Source organism: Littorina saxatilis, linkage group LG17, assembly GCF_037325665.1.
Source record: "Littorina saxatilis isolate snail1 linkage group LG17, US_GU_Lsax_2.0, whole genome shotgun sequence".
NCBI lineage: Eukaryota > Metazoa > Mollusca > Gastropoda > Littorinimorpha > Littorinidae > Littorina > Littorina saxatilis.
This window is the reverse complement of record NC_090261.1, coordinates 17,767,693-17,792,593: the sequence shown is the minus strand read 5'-3', so window position 1 is coordinate 17,792,593 and position 24,901 is coordinate 17,767,693. Positions and strand designations below refer to the sequence as shown.

The 24,901-nt window shown below is 42.9% G+C and overlaps 1 protein-coding gene across 3 annotated transcripts in view; it reads left to right on the top strand.

Annotated features, from left to right (window-relative positions):
• Positions 1–24,901, top strand: part of LOC138952778 (protein unc-79 homolog) — a 294,903-nt gene that overhangs the window by 182,865 nt on the left and 87,137 nt on the right. For all 3 annotated transcript variants that reach the window (XM_070324505.1, XM_070324504.1, XM_070324503.1), the window contains exons 23-25: positions 10,281–10,462; positions 16,271–16,472; positions 19,246–19,428. In XM_070324505.1, coding sequence (XP_070180606.1) covers positions 10,281–10,462; positions 16,271–16,472; positions 19,246–19,428 — 567 coding nt within the window. The remainder of the gene's footprint in view (positions 1–10,280; positions 10,463–16,270; positions 16,473–19,245; positions 19,429–24,901) is intronic.

Here is a 24,901-nt window from a genome sequence, read left to right as displayed (position 1 = left end):
CACACACACAAACACACACACACACACACACACACACAGAGAAGCCGTATATGTATGTATATCTATATCTATAAATATATAGAGATAGGTGACAGTGTATTTTTCGCGTGGCTATAAATTGATTCGACCTTTTCACTTTGACAGTAAGAACAACTTACGGGTGCAAGGGAAGCGTTCTGGACAGCGCAGTGACATTCTAAAAATAGTAACGTAGACTGAAACGGGAATATGGATTGAAGCCACACGAAGGAAGGGAGATAAACGCAAAACACTGGAGAAGATAAGGAAGAGTTACTGGGAATGGTGAAATGAACAGAAAAACCAAAATCGGTTCAGCGCTGCGCGCTGAGAGCACGTGTTGAAATATCTCATCGATGATATTGTGTCCGGGGTGTAGCTGAATACGGTGTCCAAATTTGAAAAAGATCCACCGAGAACTTTGGCGTTGTGATGTGGTCTAGCGGCTTTGGTGTGTCGGTATGGGGGCCCGGGTAGCTGAGGTGGAACCAAAATCGGTTCAGCGCTGCGCGCTGAGAGCAGTGTCGTGTTGAAATATCTCATCGATGAGGTTGTGTCCGGGGTCTCTCTGAATAAGCCCACCAAATTTGAAGCAGATCCATCGAGAACTTTGGCCGTGCATGGCGAATACACACATACACACACACACAGACAGACAGACAGACAGACAGACAGACAGACAGACAGACAGACACAAGTCGTATATATATATATAGATAGATGCTAACGATAGGACCCGAAACGGCTGCACGGACTGAGACAGGAATTGCAGAGAATGTTCTTTGCCACTCGAGTCGTGTCATAGGGTACTTTTGGAATGGCAAATTTGAAAGGATTCTTCAAAAAAACGGCGGAAAACATTATATACCCTGTGAGCTATCGAGGATCCTCCCCGTCTGGGCTGTCGAAACATGGTCTTGTTAAAAGACGTTTTCAAATGCGGTTAACGGGGAGATACACTCGAAGCACATTTAGCGAAGTTATGTTGCCAAATCATCAAAGATCAACATTTCACTACACGGATCGATGCACACAGTCGAAATAGATGTGACTTTCACACGACCGAAGACTACGCAGACGACAAGATCTAAATATTTAGATCAGTGAGAGCAATCCGTTGAAGAACAGTTACTCCGCTTATTCGTCTTCAGTTAAGCTTATTTCCCCTGCCATAAGTTTCCTTGCAGATCTGCAGTCGCGTAGTGAAATGAACTAGTGTCATCGGAAGATTCTTCTCAGTCAATGATCAAAGCACAGTAAGTTCTATGCTGACAAAAGTCACTTTCGGACAACACGACGATTGACTTAATTTATGAGCCCAAAGGTAACAATATCGACAAGAATGTACGCATTTGACATTAAATGAAACATTCATAGACAGTTTCCAACTCACCAGATCTGCCAAAGAGCCGTCATTCGTGAAAAAAACGATGATTTTAATCAGACAGGTATCGGAAACAAGTCTTGGTCACCTGCGTTATTCCTTCCGAGGCGACGTGACGGCGCCACATTTGTTTGTTTATGGCTGTTTATCGCGAAACAACACAGTTGAAATTTGTGTGTAAAATACCACAAATGTGTGGTGAATCAGTTCGTCATCTGCGTTTCGATGGTAATTCAGTCAGATTGGAGTTACTTTGAATCGAAGGCGAGGGTAACCTGCGTTATTTGTGTGACGGCGTGAACAAATTTGATTGCAATATTTTATACAGAAAGTAAATTTCAATGATTCTGGCTCAGACTTGTAGATCTGTTATGCAGTGTTTTGGTAGTGTATCTGCTTTTCTGCTATGAAGCTCATTTGGAGTGATACGCTGATCGAAGTGGGGTACCCTATGTGGGACATCAGCCGGATGCAGATTACGCCTCAGAACACTCTCGCATTTCACAAAGACAACAATAATTTGCAACATTTCAAGAACTGCATCAGTTTTATTAGATACTATTTCAACAAAAACAGCACAAACATGACTATTATCAACAACACAGAACGGGAGGTAAGTCTTCAAAGACGCACCAAGTGTGCGTTCCCATTTTTGGACGCCATTTTTGCTAGCATTTTCACAGTAAATCTTAATATTTCCATATCTATTGAATGATTTTGGTATTTTCTTTGATTGTGCCGATTCTCCTATCTCTCTGGCATGTACTGGGTGCTTTGTGACCAGTTTCTCCCCTAGACTGTATTGAAAAAATGCGTCCGTGTGAGCTGACCCCCACTTGTGACCAGTAGCAAAGAACAACTCGTTTGCAATTGTGTATTGAACAAACACAAAACAGCAAAAAAATGCGTATGTTAGAGAGGTGACTGCGAGTCAAACACATCGTCAACGGTGGTCACGTTAGCATGACTGGAATGAGTTGTCTTTTCTTTGCTACGATCAGTTCATACCGCGGACAACAGGAATTTCCGTTTACGGATTTCGCGCCGTTTGTAACAGCAACTAGAAGACATTCCAATGAGCCGAAGAGAACCGATGAAGATTCTGGGAAATTCCGTATGAGCAATTTTTGCTGCTGACCAATCGAATCGCGGATATTAAACTTCGTTTATGCTCGGTCTTGTTCGGTTCGATTCGGCCTTCCCAGAATGCAATATTCTTCATTTCCGCCAGATCTTGCCAAAGGCGATGTGAAATATCTACAGCTGCGATTTTCCTGGGATATCTTTGTGGAAACTTCAGTTAAATACACGTTTTGCCCCGATTTCAGTGCTTGACACGCAAAGGAGATGATTATCGAGTAAAATCAGATCAGTTGCAGAGGCTGGCGTGACGGAAGTTTAAAAAGAAAATGCGAGTCGATAGTGTCGTCTGCTATTGCTACGAACGAATCGGAAGATCAAGTTTGTGCATTCTTCTTCGTCCAGAATGAAAATTGGCTGGAAACTATGCTGCTGCCCTTGCAACAGCTGGGATGGAGCAAGAAATCACCATCGGTGGTGTACGTTTGAAGCACGTTGCCATGAGTGTTTTGAGCCACGACTTATTTTAGAGTTGCTGAGCGGAATGCGTACGGCAATAAGGACAACACGGAGTTCGCCATTTATGGCGACGAGAAGGCAGACCCTATATCTTTTCTCTGGAAAAAAGCAAATAAACTGCTTAGAAAAAGAACAATCAATACAAAAATGACTTTGTTCAGCCATGGTGCAACACCATGCATCTCCTGGGAAATCTGGTGCAGTTGAATACTAGCCCAAGCAGAGCAGGGAAGATTCCAAGCAGCTGATAAGCAAGATGGTAGTAGGTAGGTAATTTTTTTTTCTTTTGACAAACATGTAGAAGTTTATACATTTGTTTGGTTGTGTGTGCGGCTCTGGCTGTGTGTGTGTGTGTGTGTGTGTGTGTGTGTGTGTGTGTGTGTGTGTGTGTGTGTGTGTGTGTGACCGTTATATGCTGAAGAACAGAATCTAAGTAACAACACCCTGATGCAAAGAAACTGAATAGGATGCAAAGTCTGTTATGTGCTGCTACTGTGAAGCTTGGTTGTCACAAGGTTTGTCAGGGTTGGAGCAAAACATCTGTTCTTTCCTCATTTATTTTCTCGAGCATATTATACATAGGCCTAGCTTCCTCCTGTGATCACAGTTTTCTTGTGGCTCAAACAAACATGCATTCACATGGCTCAGTGAGTGAACATTGCTTGTGGTCATACTTCCCATGCAGACCATATGGTTTCTGCATGCAATGTATACTGTTCAAAAAAAGAAACGCATAGCTTGTAATATTTGGTTAATTTAGTTATATGGCTACAAGGATATCCACCAAACTGCAGAAAATGTTTATCTGGTCGTCGACCTTTCGTCCATTGCCACAAGTGAGCTCTGCACGTGACGCATGCGTTATCAGTGGCTACAATGTCAAAATTGCTCATTTGGCATGACCACTCGTCATGCTTCAGTGTAATCTCGTGAAACTCGGGGAATATTGAGCTCTCACCATGTCTTCCAAAACCCATAAAAGCGGATTGTTCGCCACAAAGAAATCAGACGACAATTCAGCGACGAAAGATGGCCCGATTGAGCAGAGAAGACCGCCAAATTGCTTTGGGTCGTTTACAAGCAGGCCAAAGTCAAAGTGCAATCGCCAGGCACTTCCACGTGTCCCAGAGCACCATCAGTAGACTGTGGGTCAGGTTTCAAACCACTGGCTCCGTTGCTGACTTGCCACGAGCGGGAAGATCAAGGGCGACAACTGCTGCTCACGACCGCTTCATACAGCTCCGCCACCTCCGGAATCGTTTCCTGTCGGCCTCATCTTCTGTCCAGGCTCTCCCCGGGCCACACCGATTATCGGACCAGACCGTGCGGAACCGCCTGCATGAAGCTGGTTTGAGAGCTCGCAGACCTCACAGAGGAGCTGTCCTCACCTGCCGCCATCGCCAGAACCGAGTGCAGTGGGGCAACCAGCACCTTCGCTGGACCGTCCGGAATCACTGGAGACACGTGTGGTTCAGCGACGAGTCCTACTTCCTGCTCCAGCGACATGATGGTCGGAGGAGGGTCTACCGGAGAGTAAACGAACGTTACGCGCCCAACTGTGTGGATGAGGCACCCGTTCATGGTGGTGGAGGCGTCATGGTGTGGGGGGCGATCAATACCGCTGGAAGGAGCACCCTGGTGCACGTCCAAGGGCGCATAACTGCCCAGCGATACGTGGAGGAAATTCTGCGCCCACACGCCCTTCCTCTTCTGGCTGACCAGGATGCCATATTCCAGCAGGACAACGCTCGCCCGCACACAGCACGACTCACCACCCAGTTCCTCACCGACCACCATGTCCAGGTGCTTCCCTGGCCATCCATGTCGCCAGACATGAACCCGATAGAACACCTCTGGGATGAATTGGACAGACGTGTGCGCAGGCGAGAAGAAGCGCCGGCAAATCACCGCGATCTATTGCAGGCACTTCAGGAGGAGTGGGACACCATCCCACAGCAAGATATCCGGCATCTGATCCAGTCCATGCCCAGAAGGTGCCGGGCAGTTGTTGCTGCTCAAGGCAGTCACACCCCCTACTGACTTGACAGCCTCGGCACCCAATCGTATTGATTGACTGATTGATTTGAAGATGCAAATGAACTGTGTGTGCATTCAACTGTGTCCATACCAAATTTCAAACAAATAATCTAAATATTGGATTTTCTGTTAATTTTTTCGAAAAATAAAACAAATTTGGCAAGTAGCAACTATGCGTTTCTTTTTTTGAACAGTATATGTGCAATAGCTGTAAACCAGACCTGCACTGCCTTCGCACCATTCACATGATTTGTCAACATCTTTTTGTTCACTGCTTGACTATCAGCACTGAAATGTGCATGCGCCCAAATATCGTGTTACATGTATCACATTACAATATCTTTTTTCAAATGTGTGTGTGTGTGTGTGGGGGGGGGGGGGGGGGGAGGGGGTCATTGTTGGGAAAATGTGAATAGCAGTATTTGAGTTTGTCATAGACATATTAATTTTGAATTTATGTTGTCTCTACAGATGCAGAGGTGGAAGCTGGAGAGGAGCTTCCAAAGTACCCATGGCATTGCAAGGCAATTCACAGAAGTCAACCCAAATATTGTAGTATAGAAAGTAAAGGACACTGCCATATGACTCCCTGATTATTCAAAGCAAGTCCAAAAGAGGTCCAAGATAAGAGGCTTCACTGGTAACAAGTTGGGAATTATGGATGGGCATACTTTACGCAGCGTGCACATAACGGATGAGAATGTGACCTTCGAACAGGTTCCTTGGTGCTTGCAGAACACTGGCTGTTTTTTTTAAAAATTTTGTTGAATTTTGTTTCCGTTTTTCTTGTGGAACTGAGCAATACCTGTTGTTTTGTTAGTGTTGTTTTGTTACATGTTTCATAAACGTTTGTGTACAAAAAATACATTTTCTTCACGTTTTGTGTATTTTCTCAAAACTACTTTTTTGTCACTTCAAAAGCCTAAGGCTTTTTTTCTAATAAACTTGCGTTGTTGAAACTTTGCATACATCTCGAGTGCGTTATTTCGCAGATTTTGTTAGAGCGTTTTGTTGAATTTTTTTTTTCGTGAGAAGTTATACCATTTTTGGGGGCGGTTTTTCATAAAATTCAAGGTCACTCATTTTTATCACTGATATCTTTTGAATGACTGTAGATTTCAAAAAAAGCCTCTAACAAAAGTTGGGTATTGTGCTAATGTATAAATAACAAGCACCAAAACAAAATTCCTTACGGTTTTGTAAAAGCTTTAGGGTTTTAAAAAGTGGCAGTTTGGTGGCCATCTTGGATTGCTACCAAGGCAACCGGTGATCCCCCAAAAAATGTTTTTTCATTTTCTCAGGAGATGGACTGAGTTCTTTAATTGTGCAACAATTTTTGACCCAACACTTATGAAACAAAAAAAATCACTTTTAACACCAGATACTAAAATGCAAAAAAAAATTATATTGGCAAACCTGACTCCCTTTTTGACTCACATGCGAAGCAAAAGTGAGTCTATGTACTCACCCGAGTCGTCCGTCCGTCCGTCCGTCCGTCCGGAAAACTTTAACGTTGGATATTTCTTGGACACTATTCAGTCTATCAGTACCAAATTTGGCAAGATGGTGTATGATGACAAGGCCCCAAAAAACATACATAGCATCTTGACCTTGCTTCAAGGTCAAGGTCGCAGGGGCCATAAATGTTGCCTAAAAAACAGCTATTTTTCCCATTTTTCCCATTTTCTCTGAAGTTTTTGAGATTGAATACCTCACCTATATATGATATATAGGGCAAAGTAAGCCCCATCTTTTGATACCAGTTTGGTTTACCTTGCTTCAAGGTCAAGGTCACAGGAGCTCTTCAAAGTTGGATTGTATACATATTTTGAAGTGACCTTGACCCTGAACTATGGAAGATAACTGTTTCAAACTTAAAAATTATGTGGGGCACATGTTATGCTTTCATCATGAGACACATTTGGTCACATATGATCAAGGTCAAGGTCACTTTGACCCTTATGAAATGTGACCAAAATAAGGTAGAGAACCACTAAAAGTGACCATATCTCATGGTAGAAAGAGCCAATAAGCACCATTGTACTTCCTATGTCTTGAATTAACAGCTTTGTGTTGCATGACCTTGGATGACCTTGACCTTGGGTCAAGGTCACATGTATTTTGGTAGGAAAAATGTGTAAAGCATGTGAGTCGTATGGGCTTTGCCCTTCTTGTTTACTTAAGTTGCAAGAACAGTACATGTTCTATCATGAAAGTTATTTTTTTGTTTGTAATTAGGTGTATTTAGAGATTTTTCAAACCAAACTATTACTCTTTGAGCTCAGAAAACCTACTTTTTGACGTATTGGTATGTTTATTCAAGATCGACTGGACGAATCATTTGTATTAGGAAACAAAATGAAATTTGGATTTTATGTAAAAAATTAAATAATTATTAAAACAATATCAACAGATTATTAAAGAAATGAAACTGGAAAAAAAGTTATTCATGACGATTGTCACCCCCCGCAGGCTAGGGGGAGTCCCATATTGGTTGGGACGAGAAAGAATTTACTCGATGCTCCCCAGCATGTCGTAAGAGGCGACTAACGGATTCTGTTTCTCCTTTTACCCTTGTTAAGTGTTTCTTGTATAGAATATAGTCAATTTTTGTAAAGATTTTAGTCAAGCAGTATGTAAGAAATGTTAAGTCCTTTGTACTGGAAACTTGCATTCTCCCAGTAAGGTAATATATTGTACTACGTTGCAAGCCCCTGGAGCAAATTTTTGATTAGTGCTTTTGTGAACAAGAAACAATTGACAAGTGGCTCTATCCCATCTTCCCCCTTTCCCCATCGCGATATAACCCTTCGTGGTTGAAAACGACATTAAACACCAAATAAAGAAAAAAAAAGAAAGAATGACGATTGTCATGGGTGTGCTGGTTTTGGCATGAGATTAACCTTTAGCACTCCAGATTCCAGCCAGCATTACTTCCCCTGTAGCCACATTATTTTGCTTACCTAGCGTAAGAATAACACCCACTAACTTTCAACACTTACAACTTCTTTGAAAATGCACTAATAAGCATGAAACGTTGTGGTTGTGATGGAACTATATTTAACATTTGTTGTTTGCATGCATCATTTATTTTCTTAGCATAAATACAAATACAAAATGAAAAGTGGTTGGGTTGGCTAGTCCGTGGAATTTTGTGAAACTAACCAGTCTATGTCTGGTCCAACTTCCTGATCCTGGTATCTAAATAAATATATTTGTGGACCAGTGCATGTCATGGGACGATTTTTTTGATAGTTCGGTTAGCAAGAACAAGCAGAGAAAAGCTTTGATCTCCACTAGATCCACAGGTCGCCATTTCCGAACACGCAAACTTTTTACGTCTTGTCACTGGCTTGCTTTGCGCTGAATTTGAGTCAGTTTCTACGCAGTGTCTCTTCGACAAGCAAGTCAAGCATTTGCTACGCAGTCAGATTATCGGTAATGTTTGCTGGTCCTGTCATTTCACTAAACTGGACACCCGCAGTGGGGCACTGCGGTTATGAAATTAAAGGCCCCTCCTGTTTTTGGAACCGCAGGAGCTTTCTAGTTTGCTGTTAGGTAGATTTTTGGTTCCTCTTTCCTGTCATGCTCTCTTTTTCTTCGTGAATTCTTTTCTTTTTTCTGCCTTCTTGCTCATTCACCTGTATTTTTTCCAAAAATCTCTTCTCTTGCCGCTTGTCTCGCGATTCATGTATAGTTTAATCTGTTAGTGTTCTGATGTAAGTCCAGCAGTAGATAGGTTAAGCCTATTTTAACATACTGGAAACTGGTAATCTTCCAGTAGGTATTAATTTAGTTTTACTAAAGCCTGCTGGGACACAAGTAATGGGTTAGTGCATTTGTAAACAGGAATCGCTTGACAAGTGGCCCCCTTCATCCCCCCCTTCCTCGTCCTGATATGGCTCTGCGTAGTCGGCTGGACGTTAAGCAACAAATAAACAAACAAACTAAACTGGACCAGCCACTGTTTGTATCCATCTGCACTTTCGTAAATTTCGTTTCGTAACCGTCACTGTCACATGACGAACTGTCATATTTTTCACTGCGATACACAGTTCATTGCGAAGATCTTCCTCAGTAATTCGTTCCAATTCAGCATACGATTTGTTGTCAAGAAACAACTCAAAAGAAAGTTTCAAACTCATCATCCTCCATCCTGCTTGTCGAAGCGCTAAAGTACTTTATCGATGCAAAAACAAAGGAGAAAACTTTGACGAAACCGACTCAAATGCAGCGCAGACGACACGACGAGATAACGGAAGGAATTGAGCCTCGCTTTGGCTAAAGTGCCGTTCAAAATACCGTTATTCTCGTATGCAAATACGAACGAGAAGTTGGTCATACGAACAAGCCTTGTGCTGACGACGCAAATCGCCGCTGGCTGGCAAAGGGGGGGGAAATGGCTGGGCGACGAAAATCGCCGCTGGCTGGCAAAGGGGGGGGGGGGGGGGGAATGGCTGGGCGACGAAAATCGCCGCTGGCTGGCAAAGGGGGGAAATGGCTGGGCAACGAAAATCGCCGCTGGCTGGCAAAGGGGGGGAAATGGCTGGGCGACGAAAATCACCGCTGGCTGGCAAAGGGGGAGAAATGGCTGGGCGATGAAAATTGCCACTGGCTGGCAAAGGGGGGGAAATGGCTGGGCGACAAAAATCGCTGCTGGCTGGCAAAGGGGGGGAAATGGCTGGGCGACGAAAATCGCCGCTGGCTGGCAAAGGGGGGGAAATGGCTGGGCGACAAACATCGCCGCTGGCTGGCAAAGGGGGGGAAATGGCTGGGCGACGAAAATCGCCGCTGGCTGGCAAAGGGGGGGAAATGGCTGGGCGACGAAAATCGCCGCTGGCTGGCAAAGGGGGGGAAATGGCTGGTCGACGAAAATCGCCGCTGGTTGGCAAAGGGGGGGAAATGGCTGGGCGACGAAAATCGCCGCTGGCGTGCTAAAGGTTAAGCAAACCGGGTTGCTTTCATCCACCAAAACTTCGTTACATTCTGTTTTTTCTTTTAATTCCTTTTTACTGTTAGCAAGAACATTTCAAGTGCTTTAATTTGATATGCAGCAAGTGATAATTACGTGAAGTACTGAGCATAAAACTTATGATTTTTTGGCCATACCCTTATTTCATTGTTTTCAGCATGAAATACCGTGAACTAATAAGAGTTAAAGAAGGGAAATCCAATGTTCAATTGATACGTATTATATTATTTGTGTATTTATTTGTGTACTGATTTATTTACTTGTCAATAGTTGAGAAAGTGACAGTGCTGGCAAGATGCTTGGAGCCAGAGACGATTCGCAACAACCAGGTGATCCTGACGTCGCTGGCACACTGCTTCTGTCACATGGTGGGTTCTGTGGAGGACATCAACTCTGCCGTCGCCCAGAGAACCATCATGTTCCTGGAGACCATCAGGCCAGGAGGGCTCAAGGTATCGTGCTTACACCTCTCTTAAATCACCAACTTCAATACTGGCAGTGTCTTAGTTCTCTATATACTCCGTCACGGCGGAGGGCTGACCGTGCACCCAAAAGCGGACTCTACCAAATGGGTATTTTTTGAAAGCTTGGGACCTGCCAAACATAAAAATCGATGTTAACAAGAAATATTCAAGGGCGCACTTTCTCTTCTCAGTCAAAATTCAACTATACCCTGAAGAGTGATGCACGAGCATTTCAGACGCTTGCCTCTGAAAAAAGAAGTTCTCAGCCAAATTACGAACTCAAACTGGTACGTTTTACATATAAATGTGTTAGTTGGTATCTTTTGATTATTACAAAACAATTTGCGACTGCTTTGGCCGAGGATGCTGGTGACAGTATCATTATTATGAACCCTACCCTAAATCCAGGAAAGACGTCGTCCAAAATGTAGGTAAGTTTTGATTAAAAATAAATTCACACAAGACTAGTATTGTTGTTTGGCTTCAATGGATATATTTTCGTCAAGTATGATGTCTTTACATAATATCTGTATAATATGAATGGATTTGAACCATATACTATGTCATTATGACCTTCCAATCTTCCTAACCCCCAGCCCAGTAAAGCGTGCGAGACGTTTCCTGAAAAAATGTCGCTTTGTGGTGCGAGTTCAGTGTGACATGATTAGTTTCCAGAACCCCATTTCTGACTTTCAAAGTTTATCTACATACATTTAGCAATGCACGAGCAAAATATAACAACTTAATGGTGCCTTTTGGTTTAATGCTATGGTAAAATTGCTAGTGATAGTGTTTACAGCTTGAAACAAAACATAACAGATGGGAATAGTCTTCCTCAATCTGGTTCAGAGCATAATGTATTTCTATTTTCAGAGGTAGCATTATTTCTGGTAAGAGCTAGAGCCAATATAATGATGCTGAATATTTGAAAAATGAACTTTGTGACTCATCTGAGTTGCAAGAGAGCCTTCGTGATCGTCAGCGTAAGGCTGGCTGTCTTCAAGGCAATTCCTAGATGAACAACTTAACACTGCGTTCGATTATTCGCCCGTTTCTTAAGCTAGAGCTTTGAGACTTTACACGCGTCTAGGGCTACATGTACGCTTTACAATACGTAAAATATAGTTGACTCTCGCGTTATTTAAAGGTCACAACAAGGTCATTACCAGGCAAAAACGAGGGAAAACCGACGGAAAGTACCATTTTCTGCAACTGTTTGCAAGAAAAAGATTTCAAATTCAATTGTTTCCTGGGATTAACGCATCTCTAGACATGACAATCATCCGATTATCAGACATCAATTGTGGAGGTCACGACAAGGTCATTACCGGGTAAAAACGAGGGAAACCCGAGGGAAAATACCATTTTCTGCAACTTGTGTGTAAGTAAACGCTTTCAAACTCCATCTTCTTCTGGTATTGGCGCATCTCTAGGCATGACAATCATCTGATTAACAGTCCTCAATTTTCAAGGTCACAACAAGGTCATTACCAGATAGAACCGAGAGAAAACCGAGGGAAAATACCATTTTCTATAACTTTTTTGTAAGTAAGAGCTTATAAACTCCATCTTCTTCTGGAATTAGCGCTGATTTCAATGACCCTGAAGTCCGAGGAAAGTTTTCTTGACCCATGCCTACTTTGAAGGTCATGACAAGGTCAAATTTACACGTTTTCTATTTGGGAATATCTTTTACGGTCAAATAAAATACTTTCTGGACGTCAGCTATTTTCGAAGCTAAAGCTTAATTACAACTTTACACACGTCTTGGGATTTATGAGACATAACGCAAATATTGTTGACTCTCGTAATATTTAAAGGTCACACAACAAGGTCATCACCAGGTAAAACCGAAGAAAAACCGAGGGAAAGTACCATTTTCTGCAACTGTTTGTAAGAATGAACTTTCAAATTCAATTGTTTCCTGGGATTAGCGCATCTCTAGACATGACAATCATCTGATTAACAGTCATGAATTGTGGAGGTCACGACAAGGTCATTACCGGGGAAAACCGAGGGAAAATACCATTTTCCGCAACTTGTGTGTAAGTAAATGCTTTCAAACTTTTTCTTCTTCTGGTATTGGCGCATCTCTAGACATGACAATCATCTGATTAACAGTCCTCAATTTTCAAGGTCACAACAAGGTCATTACCAGATAAAACCGATGGAAAACCGAGGGAAAATACCATTTTCTGCAACTTTTTTGTAAGTAGAGCAGTCCCTCTCATGAACGGACACCCTTGGGCCATAGCAAAACTGTCCGTACATTGCAGGTGTCCGGTCACGGGAGGGGTGACCACACCACCCCCTCCCCCATACACTCACACAGAGACACACAAACAACAGGATTGAGTCTATGCTAATCACTTCTTGTGGCTTCTAAACAATAACAATAAACTCCTAATACTTCTTTAAACGTTCTGTAAAAAGGATTTGTATGAAAAGTGTTGAAAAGAAGAGATAAAATAAATCCTCAAGGCAGTGAACACACTCACCATGCACTGACATACGAAAGCAGCCACACAAACACAGCACAGCAAGAATAAGCTTGAAAACCAGTTTGAATAAATAGCAGCAGATAGAGCTGCATGTCATAATCAAGTAATTTATTGACTGCATGCCGATCATGTGGCATGGCAGTGACTTTTCACTCTTCAGTCGGAAATACACTGTACATAACACAGCTCCCACTCTCCCTCACTAATGCCTACCCCAAGCCGTGACAACTGATGCTTGGAAATTGTGTGGAAGAGTACACCTCTCTATTTCTCTCCAATGCTCTTCCTGCTGACATGCGGTGACACCGGACACCCCACAGAGTTTAGCCAGCTAACCCTCCACCCCCCCCCCCCTTTCTCTCTCTCACTCCCAGCCATGTACTGTTGGGGGCTGTGGCCAGAGAGGCCAGCTGCACTGTTCACTCAGAGCAAAACCAGTTGACTGTGTCGTAACTTTTGACAAAGCAAGACAACTGAAGGGTTCATAGATTAGGCAACCGACTCACTTGTCAAGGCTGTGGGGAAACAAGAGTATCTTGTCAATGAAAGAGGTTACACACAGACACACGATGGGTACACGTGCACTCAAGTTATCAGTGACTGTCATCACACCATTGCGGCTGTGATCTTTGTACCAAGAGCCGGACTGCTCTGTTATCGATTTTGTTGTGGTGAAAATGTGACGATGGTCTGTCCGTACATTGGAGGTATGACCTGCTGTTGGGACCGAAAATGAGTGTCCGCGTCCACGTTTTGCAGGTGTCCGTTTAAGGGGGGGCAAATATAGAAGGAAAACACTCCGTGCCGAGCAAATGTGTCCGTACATGTCAGGTGTCCGCTCACGCCGGGGGCCGTACATTGCAGGGACTGCTGTAAGAGCTTATAAACTCCATCTTCTTCTAGGATTAGCGCTAATTTCAATGACCCTGAAGTCTTTGGAAAGTTTTCTTGACCCATGCAATGTTTGAAGGTCATGACAAGGATGGGATTTTACACACGTCTAGGGCATTATAAGACATGAAACAAATATTGTTGACTCTCGTAATATTTAAAGGTCACACAACAAGGTCATTACTGGGTAAAACGACGGAAAATATATCAACTTTATGACTCGTCTGAGTGCCAGGACAGCCGGTGTGATCCTCAGAGTCAGGCTTGCAGACCGCAAGGCTATCGGTAGATGAACACCTTAACATTGACTGTTTCTTCTCTCTCCCCTTCTCTTCTACCCCTATTACATCCAGCCCCGCCCACCCCCCTAGAGCCCTTGGGGGCGAAGGAAGATGTCATGAATCTGCCTCAACAGCTTTAGCTTAGAAAATAGCCGAACACAAATAGAAAACGTGTAAACTTGACCTTGTCATGACCTTCAAACTAGGCATGGGCCAAGAAAACTTTCCTCGGACTTCAGGGTCATAGAAATCAGCGCTAATCCCAGAAGAAGATGGAGTTTATAAGCTCTTACTTACAAAAAAGTTATAGAAAATGGTATTTTTTCTCGGTTTTCTCTCGGTTCTATCTGGTAATGACCTGGTTGTGACCTTGAAAATTGAGGACTGTTAATCAGATGATTGTCATGCCTAGAGATGCACCAATACCAGAAGAAGATGGAGTTTGAAAGCTTTTACTTTCACACAAGTTGCAGAAAATGGTATTTTCCCTCGGTTTTCCCTCGTTTTTGCCTGGTAATGACCTTGTCGTGACCTCCACAATTGATGTCTGATAATCGGATGATTGTCATGTCTAGAGATGCGTTAATCCCCCAAAAATAATTGAATTTGAAAGCTTTTTCTAACAAACAGTTGCAGAAAATGGTACTTTCCGTCGGTTTTCCCTCGTTTTTGCCTGGTAATGACCTTGTTGTGACCTTTAAATAACGCGAGAGTCAACTATATTGTATGTATTGTAAAGCGTTCATGTAGCCCAAGACGCGTGTAAAGTCTCAAAGCTCTATCTTAAGAAACGGGCGAATAATCGAACGCAGTGTTAAGTTGTTCATCTAGGAATTGCCTTGAAGACAGCCAGCCTTAGGCTGACGATCACGAAGGCTCTTCTGCTACTCAGGTGAGTCACAAAGTTCATTTTTCAAATATTCAGCATCATTATATTGGCTTTAGCTCTTACCTCTGAAAATAGAAATACATTATGCTCTGAACCAGATTGAGGAAGACTACTCCCCTCTGTTATGTTTTGTTTCAAGCTGTAAACACTATCACTAGGATTTTTTACCATAGCATTAAACCAAAAGGCACCATTAAGTTGTCATATTTTGCTCGTGCATTGCTAAATGTATGTAGATAAACTTTGAAAGTCAGAAATGGGGTTCTGGAAACTAATCGTGTCACACTGAACTCGCACCACAAAGCGACATTTGTTCAGGAAACGTCTCGCACGCTTTACTGGGCTGGGGGTTAGGAAGATTGGAAGGTCATAGTGACATAGTATATGGTTCAAATCCATTCATATTTTACAGATATTATGTAAAGACATCATACTTGACGAAAATATATCCATTGAAGCCAAACAACTATACTAGTCTTGTGTGAATTTATTTTTAATCAAAACTTACCTACATTTTGGACGACGTCTTTCCTGGATTTAGGGTAGGGTTCATAATAATGATACTGTCACCAGCATCCTCGGCCAAAGCAGTCGCAAATTGTTTTGTGATAATCAAAAGATACCAACTAACACATTTATATGTAAAACGTACCAGTTTGAGTTCGTAATTTGGCTGAGAACTTCTTTTTTCAGAGGCAAGCGTCTGAAATGCTCGTGCATCACTCTTCAGGGTATAGTTGAATTTTGACTGAAAAGAGAAAGTGCGCCCTTGAATATTTCTTGTTAACATCGATTTTTATGTTCGGCAGGCCCCAAGCTTTCAAAAAATACCCATTTGGTTGAGTCCGCTTTTGGGTGCACGGTCAGCCCTCCGCCGTGACGGAATAATATATCTATGCTGGAAGAGCTGTTGATTAATCACAAGATACTGCGCTGCTGGTTATGGTGGTGGTGGTGGTGGTGATAATGATGGTGTGTGGGTTGGTGAATGAATTTCTGAATTTACTTGTGAGTCAGGTTGTGTTTATTTGTGTGTATGACTGTCTCTTGAGAGAGAAACAATGTGTGCGTGTGTGCGTGCGTGCATGCTAATTTCAGAACAGAGAGAATGACCATAGAGCTGCACAGGCTGGATTTCTGTCCTTTTCTGTTCTTTTTCTTTGCTTGTGAGTTTCTTAGATGAAAGCCAGTTACAACAACAAATTGTGTGTGTCACATATGTGTTCTATTGCAGTGCCTGATCCACTGCCTGGAGTTCCAGTTTGACACTGTCATTCAAGACCGCTGTCTGATACTGCACCGCATCCAGCTCTTATCATTTGTGCTGACCAAGGTTCGAATCTTGAGCTGGGAGTTCTTTCTGAACCGCTTTGACACTCTCTCCCTGGAGGCTCAGGTGGACCTGGAAAGTTCTGGTGACATTGCCTGTCCAACAGGTACATGTGAAATGATGAAGAACAGCTGCTAATGTTATATGAAGTCTTATATCGCGCGCGTATCTCCAGACTCGGACTCAAGGCGCAGGGATGTATTTATGCCGTGTGAGATGGAATTTTTTACACAATACATCATGCATTCACATCGACCAGCAGATCGCAGCCATTTCGGCGCATATCCTACTTTTCACGGCCTATTATTCCAAGTCACACGGGTATTTTGGTGGACATTTTTTATCTATGCCTATACAATTTTGCCAGGAAAGACCCTTTTGTCAATCGTGGGATCTTTAACGTGCACACCCCAATGTAGTGTACACGAAGGGACCTCGGTTTTTCGTCTCATCCAAAAGACTAGCACTTGAACCCACCACCTACGTTAGGAAAGGAGGGAGAAAATTGCTAACGCCCTGACCCAGGGTCGAACTCGCAACCTCTCGCTTCCGAGCGCAAGTGCGTTACCACTCGGCCACCCAGTCCCACTAATGTATGCTTATATCCCACAGTGCCAGTCAACAAGAAGTTCTTAACTCTTTGACTACTGATTTAATGCAGACCGAACCCTCAAGGGCCGCTATTAGAGTCACGGCTCAAACTGCCTGGCCTGGTTTATTTTCCAGCCTCAGACCGCTTGGACAGATGTGTAGTCAGCTGTGCTCGCAGACCTGTATCAATTTTTAGACGGTGAGTGCTTTGGCCAATCAGAACGCTTTGGGTCTCAGTTTCCTTGGCCAATCAGAATTCAGCTGTACACGTGGGTTTCCCAAAATGCTTGTCACTGTTCAATAATTATGTGAAAATATTGCAGCTTGGTTACTTTCAATCATCAGATTGAGATACTAGCTAGATACAGGGCTGGATCAGAATGTCCTGAAGAACTACAGGCCAGTCTCAAACCTTCCATTCCTGGCCAAAATCCTGGGAGAAGGTTGTTTTGAGTCAACTACGCAACCACTTAGAGAGCAATGATCTGCTAGAGGAACACCAATCTGCTTATCGTAGATACCACGGAACGGAAACTGCTCTACTTGATGTCACCAGTGATTTGCTTGATGATGCAGATAACGGTAAAGTGTCAGTCCTTTCCTTACTGGATTTGTCAGCTGCGTTTGATACAATTGACCACAAGATTCTGCTGAAAAGATTAGAGGATACTTTTGGAATCACTGCAACTGCATTGAAATGGTTCGAGTCGTACATGGAAGATAGATTCCAGTCAGTTGTCATTGACGGCAGGAAATCGAAGCCTGCGCTCCTTCAGTACGGTGTTCCACAAGGATCAGTGTTGGGGCCTGTTTTATTTAGTCTATACACTCAACCAATGTCAAGCATCATGGAGGAACAAAGCTATGATTACCACAAGTTTGCTGACGATACGCAGCTCAGAGGTTCTGAAATACCAGAAAAAGACAGTATTCTCACGGACAAGCTTGAGCAGTGTGTAGAGAAAGTAAAAGATTGGATGCTATGCAACAAACTGAAACTGAACGACGATAAGACTGAGGCCCTGAAAGTTGGTACCCGCTCCCAGTGTAGTAGAGCTCCAAGTGCTAGTCTGAGGGTAGGGGGCCATGAAATAGTTAAAACTTGACTAAATGTAATGAACTGATAAAAACTGGCGTGTTCGTCATCGATTGGTGTTCTTCCTTCTGAAAATTGATTGTCAATTCCGTGAACAACTAAAGTTGTTGGTGTTTTTTCTTCTCAAAATTTTTTCATCGTTTTAAATGTGTTTTATCTACCAGGAAATCGTTACACAATAGAATTTTGTCATCTGTTTCAGTGTCCCCCCCCCCCCCCCCCCCCACCACCAAAAGAAGTTTTTGACTCAGTGTGAGCAAAGATTGTAAAGAAGAGTAACAGGGAAGGCGGAACAAACTGATTCCGCGACCTATTCACGTTTTCTCCACTCAGTTCCTTGATATCTTAATCGTTTCCCTTCTTCAGGCCTGGGAATGATACACCTTTCGTTGTAAATACGACGAAGTCCTTGTCTAATTGTGTAAGAAAAGAGCCTCCGTGTGCCCTTAAAAATGCTTAAAACGCAACATTTTCCCGTCAGTACGCCCAAACCATTTTTACTCATTCCCAGGCCTGCTTCTTTCTTTTGTACATGAGAGTAGTGTCTGTTTTATGGCCCTTTGAACACTGATGTGCGATATCACACTTTCCTGAGATTTTTCCCCGCAACATCAGATGATCAGGCATTAGTGTTAAGGAGATGGGAAAAGAGCGGCAGAGGGGGGGGCTTGATGTAACTCATCTGAGCGATTTGTTCTTTCGTGGTCAATTGACACTCTTTCGTCAAGCACTTCGTAACTCGAATCATAAAACAGAAGACTCTGACGATTGACGACCCGTCAAGTTTCCTTAAATCAGTAGTCAAAGAGTTAATTAGGATATCCCCGAACAATCTTAAGTTTAATATGAACAATTTACCTGCAGCTGTTTTGCAACATAATCAAATTCACTTAGAACTTGACTTATCTTTAGTGTAAACAAACCCTTTTTTCAATGCAGATTGTACAGGATTCTTTACTGTGCGTTTGTGTACCAGATGGTATTGTCACAAAGTGGATGTTGTGTAAGTTTATTGTTCTATTCTTTTTTCTAGAATTCATATGTATTTAATGTTGAAATAGTGTGTTCTTATTCATTGTTAATATGTAAAGGGCAAAGAACACAGGAATCTGTGATTCACGCTATATAAGCTGTCATTATTATTATTATGATTATTAATATCATCATTATTATTGCTTTTTTTTCCTTGCAGATCTGACCAGCAGTGACAGACACAGTGACCATTTCCTGAAGAAGCTGAACAGGGCTCGACTTGCTCTGGCTCGCACTGACAGCATCCGTTCTGTCAGCCAGAGCTTGAAAGGCAAGCCACCTTACCGCCGAGCAGTGTCTGTTCCTTTACATCTCATCACCAAGGGGGTGATGCCTCCCAAAGGTAGGAATGCTTGCCTCCCACTTGAGTCAGTTGTACAAGTTGCATCTGACATTGCTCCCATTCCCAGTTGACATTTGTGAAGTTTTGTGATTTTCATTTTCAGTGGTTTATTGTGCATCCATTTTTCAGTCAGTATTGGCATTGTTTTTACTAGTATTACTGCATTTCTGAAACAATATTCACTCGCAGTCTTATTAAATTGCGTCCATAAATGTGTTTTTTTAGGATAGGAGCTAGACAGTGTTGCTTGATGAAGAGAGAAGGGAGGAGGGTAGGAGTTTTGAGGACACACTGACAGCCTGACACTCATTAGCACTCTACTTTCTTACAGTTATCCGTTGTGTCTTTTCATACTTTTTAAAGGAATTATGTAGCAGGGAATAGTGTTCTGTCTTCAAATAGTATCTCAGAATAAAAATAATTGTGGCATGTTTGCTCAACCCTTATAACATTTTGTTCTCATCCATAATAGTTCAACAGCAATGACCTTCATTTCCTGTGTTTTGAAAGTTTAGTGTTCTTGTATCTGGTTTTTAAAAGGAAAGTCTAATTTTAACACACATTTGAGACTTCATTCAATTTTGTTCATTCACTGCACTATAGTACACCATTTACAGAGTGATGATAAATAATGTAGGTACCAGAGAAAGAAATATGTTATGTCAAAGCTGGAATTGTATAATGAAGTTTAGATGCTGTGGAAATATAGTGTTTTGATTTTTGTAAAAGAGGAGAGCCAGCAATTACTGTTTTTTTTAGTATGACTGGACCTGATTGAATTTTACAGCAACACTGGGAAATGACTCTCTCCTAATAGACAAACTCCGGAAATAACTGTCAGGTTTGTATGGCATGTGAAAGAGTGAATACTTTTAAAAGGCAAACTTTTCACACATTCTCCTTGTCCACACCCCTCTTTAATGTCACTTGGGAAGATTTGACTCAATGAAAGCAAGAGTATTTACTCTTTCACAACCCACACAAATGCCTTCAGAGTTATTTCCGAACATCATCTATTGCTTATCTTTCTCTGGTCCAAACCTGCTGAAATCCCAGCTTGAATCTTTGGCATGAATTACATTTCACATTATATGCATGCAAATCCTGATTATTTATTTGAACATGCAAGCACAATATCTAATAATGTTGTGGATTGTTTTTGTTCACAAAAGTGAACAGGAGTTACTGTAATCATTTAGACAGTAAGTACTTTTAAACTTTTAAGTACAGTTGGTATTCACTGCTTTTCTCAAAAGAGGATGATACAAAGAGTGATACAGCTAGGGTTAGTAAGAGTTGACTTGTCATCTCAGCTAAGACAAAAAAGAGTTGCCTCACATGTTGTGCACACAGGTACATTCACATAGCACGCCTGTGCATACTCAGGCTGAGCATTCAGGGTATAAAGGCATGATTAAATTACATATCTTAACCCGACTCACATAATGCATTAACTTCAGTTTAAGTGCTAAGACACTGAACTACGCTTCACCTCAAAGAGGAAGTAACCCCCTAAAAAAGAACGGCCTTGACCTATAACCCATGTTAGACAAGAGTCAAGGTCATACCGTCACGTGACCTATCACGCGTGACTCCACCGCCGCCATGTTGTGAAAGCTCACTCCTGTAACTCCCCTATGTGGGAGTGGGATAGAGATCCCTTTTCAACCAACAATCTCTCGCATATACACTACCCCTGAAGCACAAGACAGTTTCACAATCACTCAACTTTACTGTACAATCATCCCACAAACAATACTACACATCACTAATAAGCAAATCACATATACAACAAAACACACACACACAAAATACTGAAGTCCAGAATCAGGAGAAAAAAAAACAATTCTGGAACAACAACAAAAAATATAACAATCTTGAAAACAATCCCAGAAAAATCTAAGTACCCCCAAGTATGTCAGTAATGCAAACAAGTACAGACGCCAAGTCTCTTCCAATAGACTGCTTCGCCACCTGCAATACAAGAATAGACTGAATATGCAATCAGCAAAATTTCAAGCAAACATGGCAATCACATAAACCAACAAGTCATAAACAAGATGACTACAAGAAAAGAAACCATGAATGTTCAGTCTTTCTTGATTCGGCGTAACTTAATCAATCACACTGACTGTAATTATCGACAGTCCATAGTTCCGCACAGTTTCACACTAAGTGAAGGCGATGACGACTATTCGGTTGGTGTACACTGTTCTTGTTTAGTCTTGGCAAGATCAATTCTTGCGATTACACACACCAGGCACAAAGGTGAAGCAAACCAGCTACTAAATGAGAAGTACTAATTTTGCTGGATACAAAGATAAAGTTTCAGCTAGGCAAAAGATATACCAGCCAGGACACAACACCAGACTGCGTGAAGTAAGACCGGGCAGGAAGCTTGGCGGAAGTAGTGTCGAACAACCACCACCGTGCTTCTGACCCCAACTGAAGACAACACGCTGTCCCAGGCGTTACCGCACTCAGTACACCAACTCAGCGGTCGCAGCCCTGAAGCCTGGTAACCATCTCTCCCAGCAAAACTCAATAACGGGCACTGGAAATGAATGAAGGCTAAGTTAAGCTACTAGCCTGAAATTCATAACACCATAATCTAGATAGACAAGTACCTACAAGTTCACTTGGTTGACAATCCCTTTGTCAACCAAAAAACAACAAAGTCAGGATTTTTAAACCCACAACAATCATCTTGCAAAAAATTACAAACACCATTATCAAAACTCCCAGTCCTGATTTTGTTCAAAACCATACTCGGTTTGATGCATGGGAAACAACCGTGTTATTCTCAAATGGTTTAGTTTCCAAGACAAGTCAAACCATACAGGAATTTTCCTGAGTCACAGTAACAGAATTTACTCCAACTGTTAGCGTACGTTTTCATGAGAACACTACCGAAACAGAATTCGTCTTCCGTGCCAAGCAAAAGTTTTAATGAACAAAATGACAGGACTGCGAGTTTTACCTCCAAGAAAAATTCACGCAAAATCAAAATGGCGGCTCGCAACCATGTGCGGACAATTACACGTCTGGTCAAAAATCGTACGTTAAACAACATTGAAACGAGATATAATACCCCTCCTACATCATAAATTCCAAGGAGTTAAAGTCGCGACTAATCATGTTACTCCCTTCTGGGGCAACCAACATCGCAGCACCACGTGGAACTTGTGTTTGACCGGCCCAAAAAACCGACAACAAAACTACTCCACTCGTGGTGAGAGGATAGATAGCGTTGAAAAATATTATACAGTGCTATAGAGAAGATTACTGCACTAGCATGCATTCTCTCGCGCACGTGGTCACAAGAATATTTCTCCCCATATCCCAACGACAAAAATTAAACACAAATGAGAAAAACAACTGAACGCAACATTCATGCGCAAAACTCAACCACTCCAGACAAAGTCACAGGTAAAGAACAACTAACCTTGCTGCCCGAGGAAAATTCGACACTCAGCCCTACGTTTCACGGAACACGTCAAGCGAAACCCCACGCAGTCAAACAAGACTGACAGTGGTAGGCCATCAGAGACACAATCGAGCGTCCACTGATTTGGTCAGAGGGAAAGAGCCCGAACAAGCATGTGTGTCGCCTTTTTATACTAGGATCATAATACCGGAATCTACTCAAACGACCGGGAACGATCCCAATAACAGAAAACAACCCCAACAAGACTAGAATTTACGCAGTTACTTCCCCTACACCGTAAACTCGCAATGTTCAGTCAGTTCAGTTTGTGACACAGCCCCCACCTAAGTCGAAAACACCGTTTGAGTACAAGACATACTTAGTCACTATGTACAACTGACAGCCGAACGATTCCCTATACGACTATTCGACTCAAGTAGTCTGCACCCACATTTTCCTTTCCAGGAATTGACTCGACAAGAATGTCGTAGGGTTGCAGGGCCAGCGCCCATCGCATCAGGCGCTTGTTGGTGGCCTTCAGTCCATCCAGATGTTCCAAAGGTTGATGATCAGACTGCACCGTGAACGATTGTCCATAGAGGTATGGACTGTACTTCTTCACTGCCCACACTATCGCAAGACATTCTCTCTCGATCGTGGAATAGTTCCGTTCAGCTGGAAGCAGCTTCTTGCTGGCACATGACACAATCTGCAGTCCTTCTCCTTGGTCTTGAAGTAAGACAGCCCCCAAACCCTCGTCAGAAGCATCAGTCCTCAAGACAAATGGTATCGAGAAGTTGGGCAAGACGCACACTGGCTCAGACGAGATCCGTTCCTTGAGTGCGTCAAAAGCTTCCTGCATCTCAGGTGTCCAAATCACTTTGTTGGGCTGCTGTTTCTTCGTGGCGTTGGTGAGTGGCAGTGCAAGATCTGAGAACTTGGGTATGAATTTGCGGTAGAAACCCACTAACCCGAGGAACGATCGGATCTGCTTCTTCGTGGTTGGTTTTGGTGAATCTCTGATCTTGTTCACCTTGCCCACTTCTGGTTGGATGACGCCTCGCCCAATAACATGCCCAAGGTATTCCAGCTGTCTAAAACCAAGGTAACACTTGGAGGGTCTTGCAGACAAGCTCACTTCCCTCAGTCGGTCAAACAATGCGCGGAGACATTGCAAATGCCTCTGTTTCGTGTCTGTAGCGATCAAAACATCGTCCATGAAGTTGTCGATTTCAGCCATCTTCAACGGTTGAAGCAGTGTTCTCATCATCCTAGAGAAGATAGCTCCAGCTGTCTTGAGACCGAAAGGCATAACCGTCCACTGGAAGCACCCTTGCGGTGTGGTGAACGCCGTCGTTGGTTTGTCTTCCTCAGCCAATATCCCTTCGACAGGTCAAGCTTGGACAAGTATTTGGCTTTCCCGAGTTTCGCAAAGAGGTATTCCATGTCAGGCATCGGCTCTGCGTCGAACTCCACGATCTTGTTCAAACGTCGATAGTCAATGCAGAACCGTTTCTTCCCATCTTTCTTGTCTACGATCACAATGGGAGAGCTGTATGGTGACTTCGACGGTTCAATCACTCCAAGTTTCAGCATTGCGTCCACCTCTTTGGCGACAGTCTCCCTTGTGGTAAAAGGAAGTGGATATTGTCGAGTCCTAATTGGCACGTCGTGAGCCAACTTCATAGTGCAACATCTTGGTACGCAAAGGTAAGTCGGTCACTACATCCTCAGCTGTCTGCAGAATCTCCTTGATCCCAACATGGATGTCAGGGCAACTAGGATCCAGGTTGACGTCAGTGATGGTCTCTTCAGCCACCAACGGGATGAGCGGAATGTCCGCGGACGTCGTCGTCACCGGTTCGCTCTCTTCGTCAATCGTTCTTGTCTCTCTTCCCTTCTCAACTGTTCTTGCCTCTCTTCTCTTCTCATTTTCTCTGTCCTGAGTGTCTCCTCCCTCCGCGATTTTTCTTGAACAACAAAAGAAGCTAGCTGAGGTCCAGACAATCCGCATGCAATCCCCATGCTCCTAATCTCGGCGGTCAT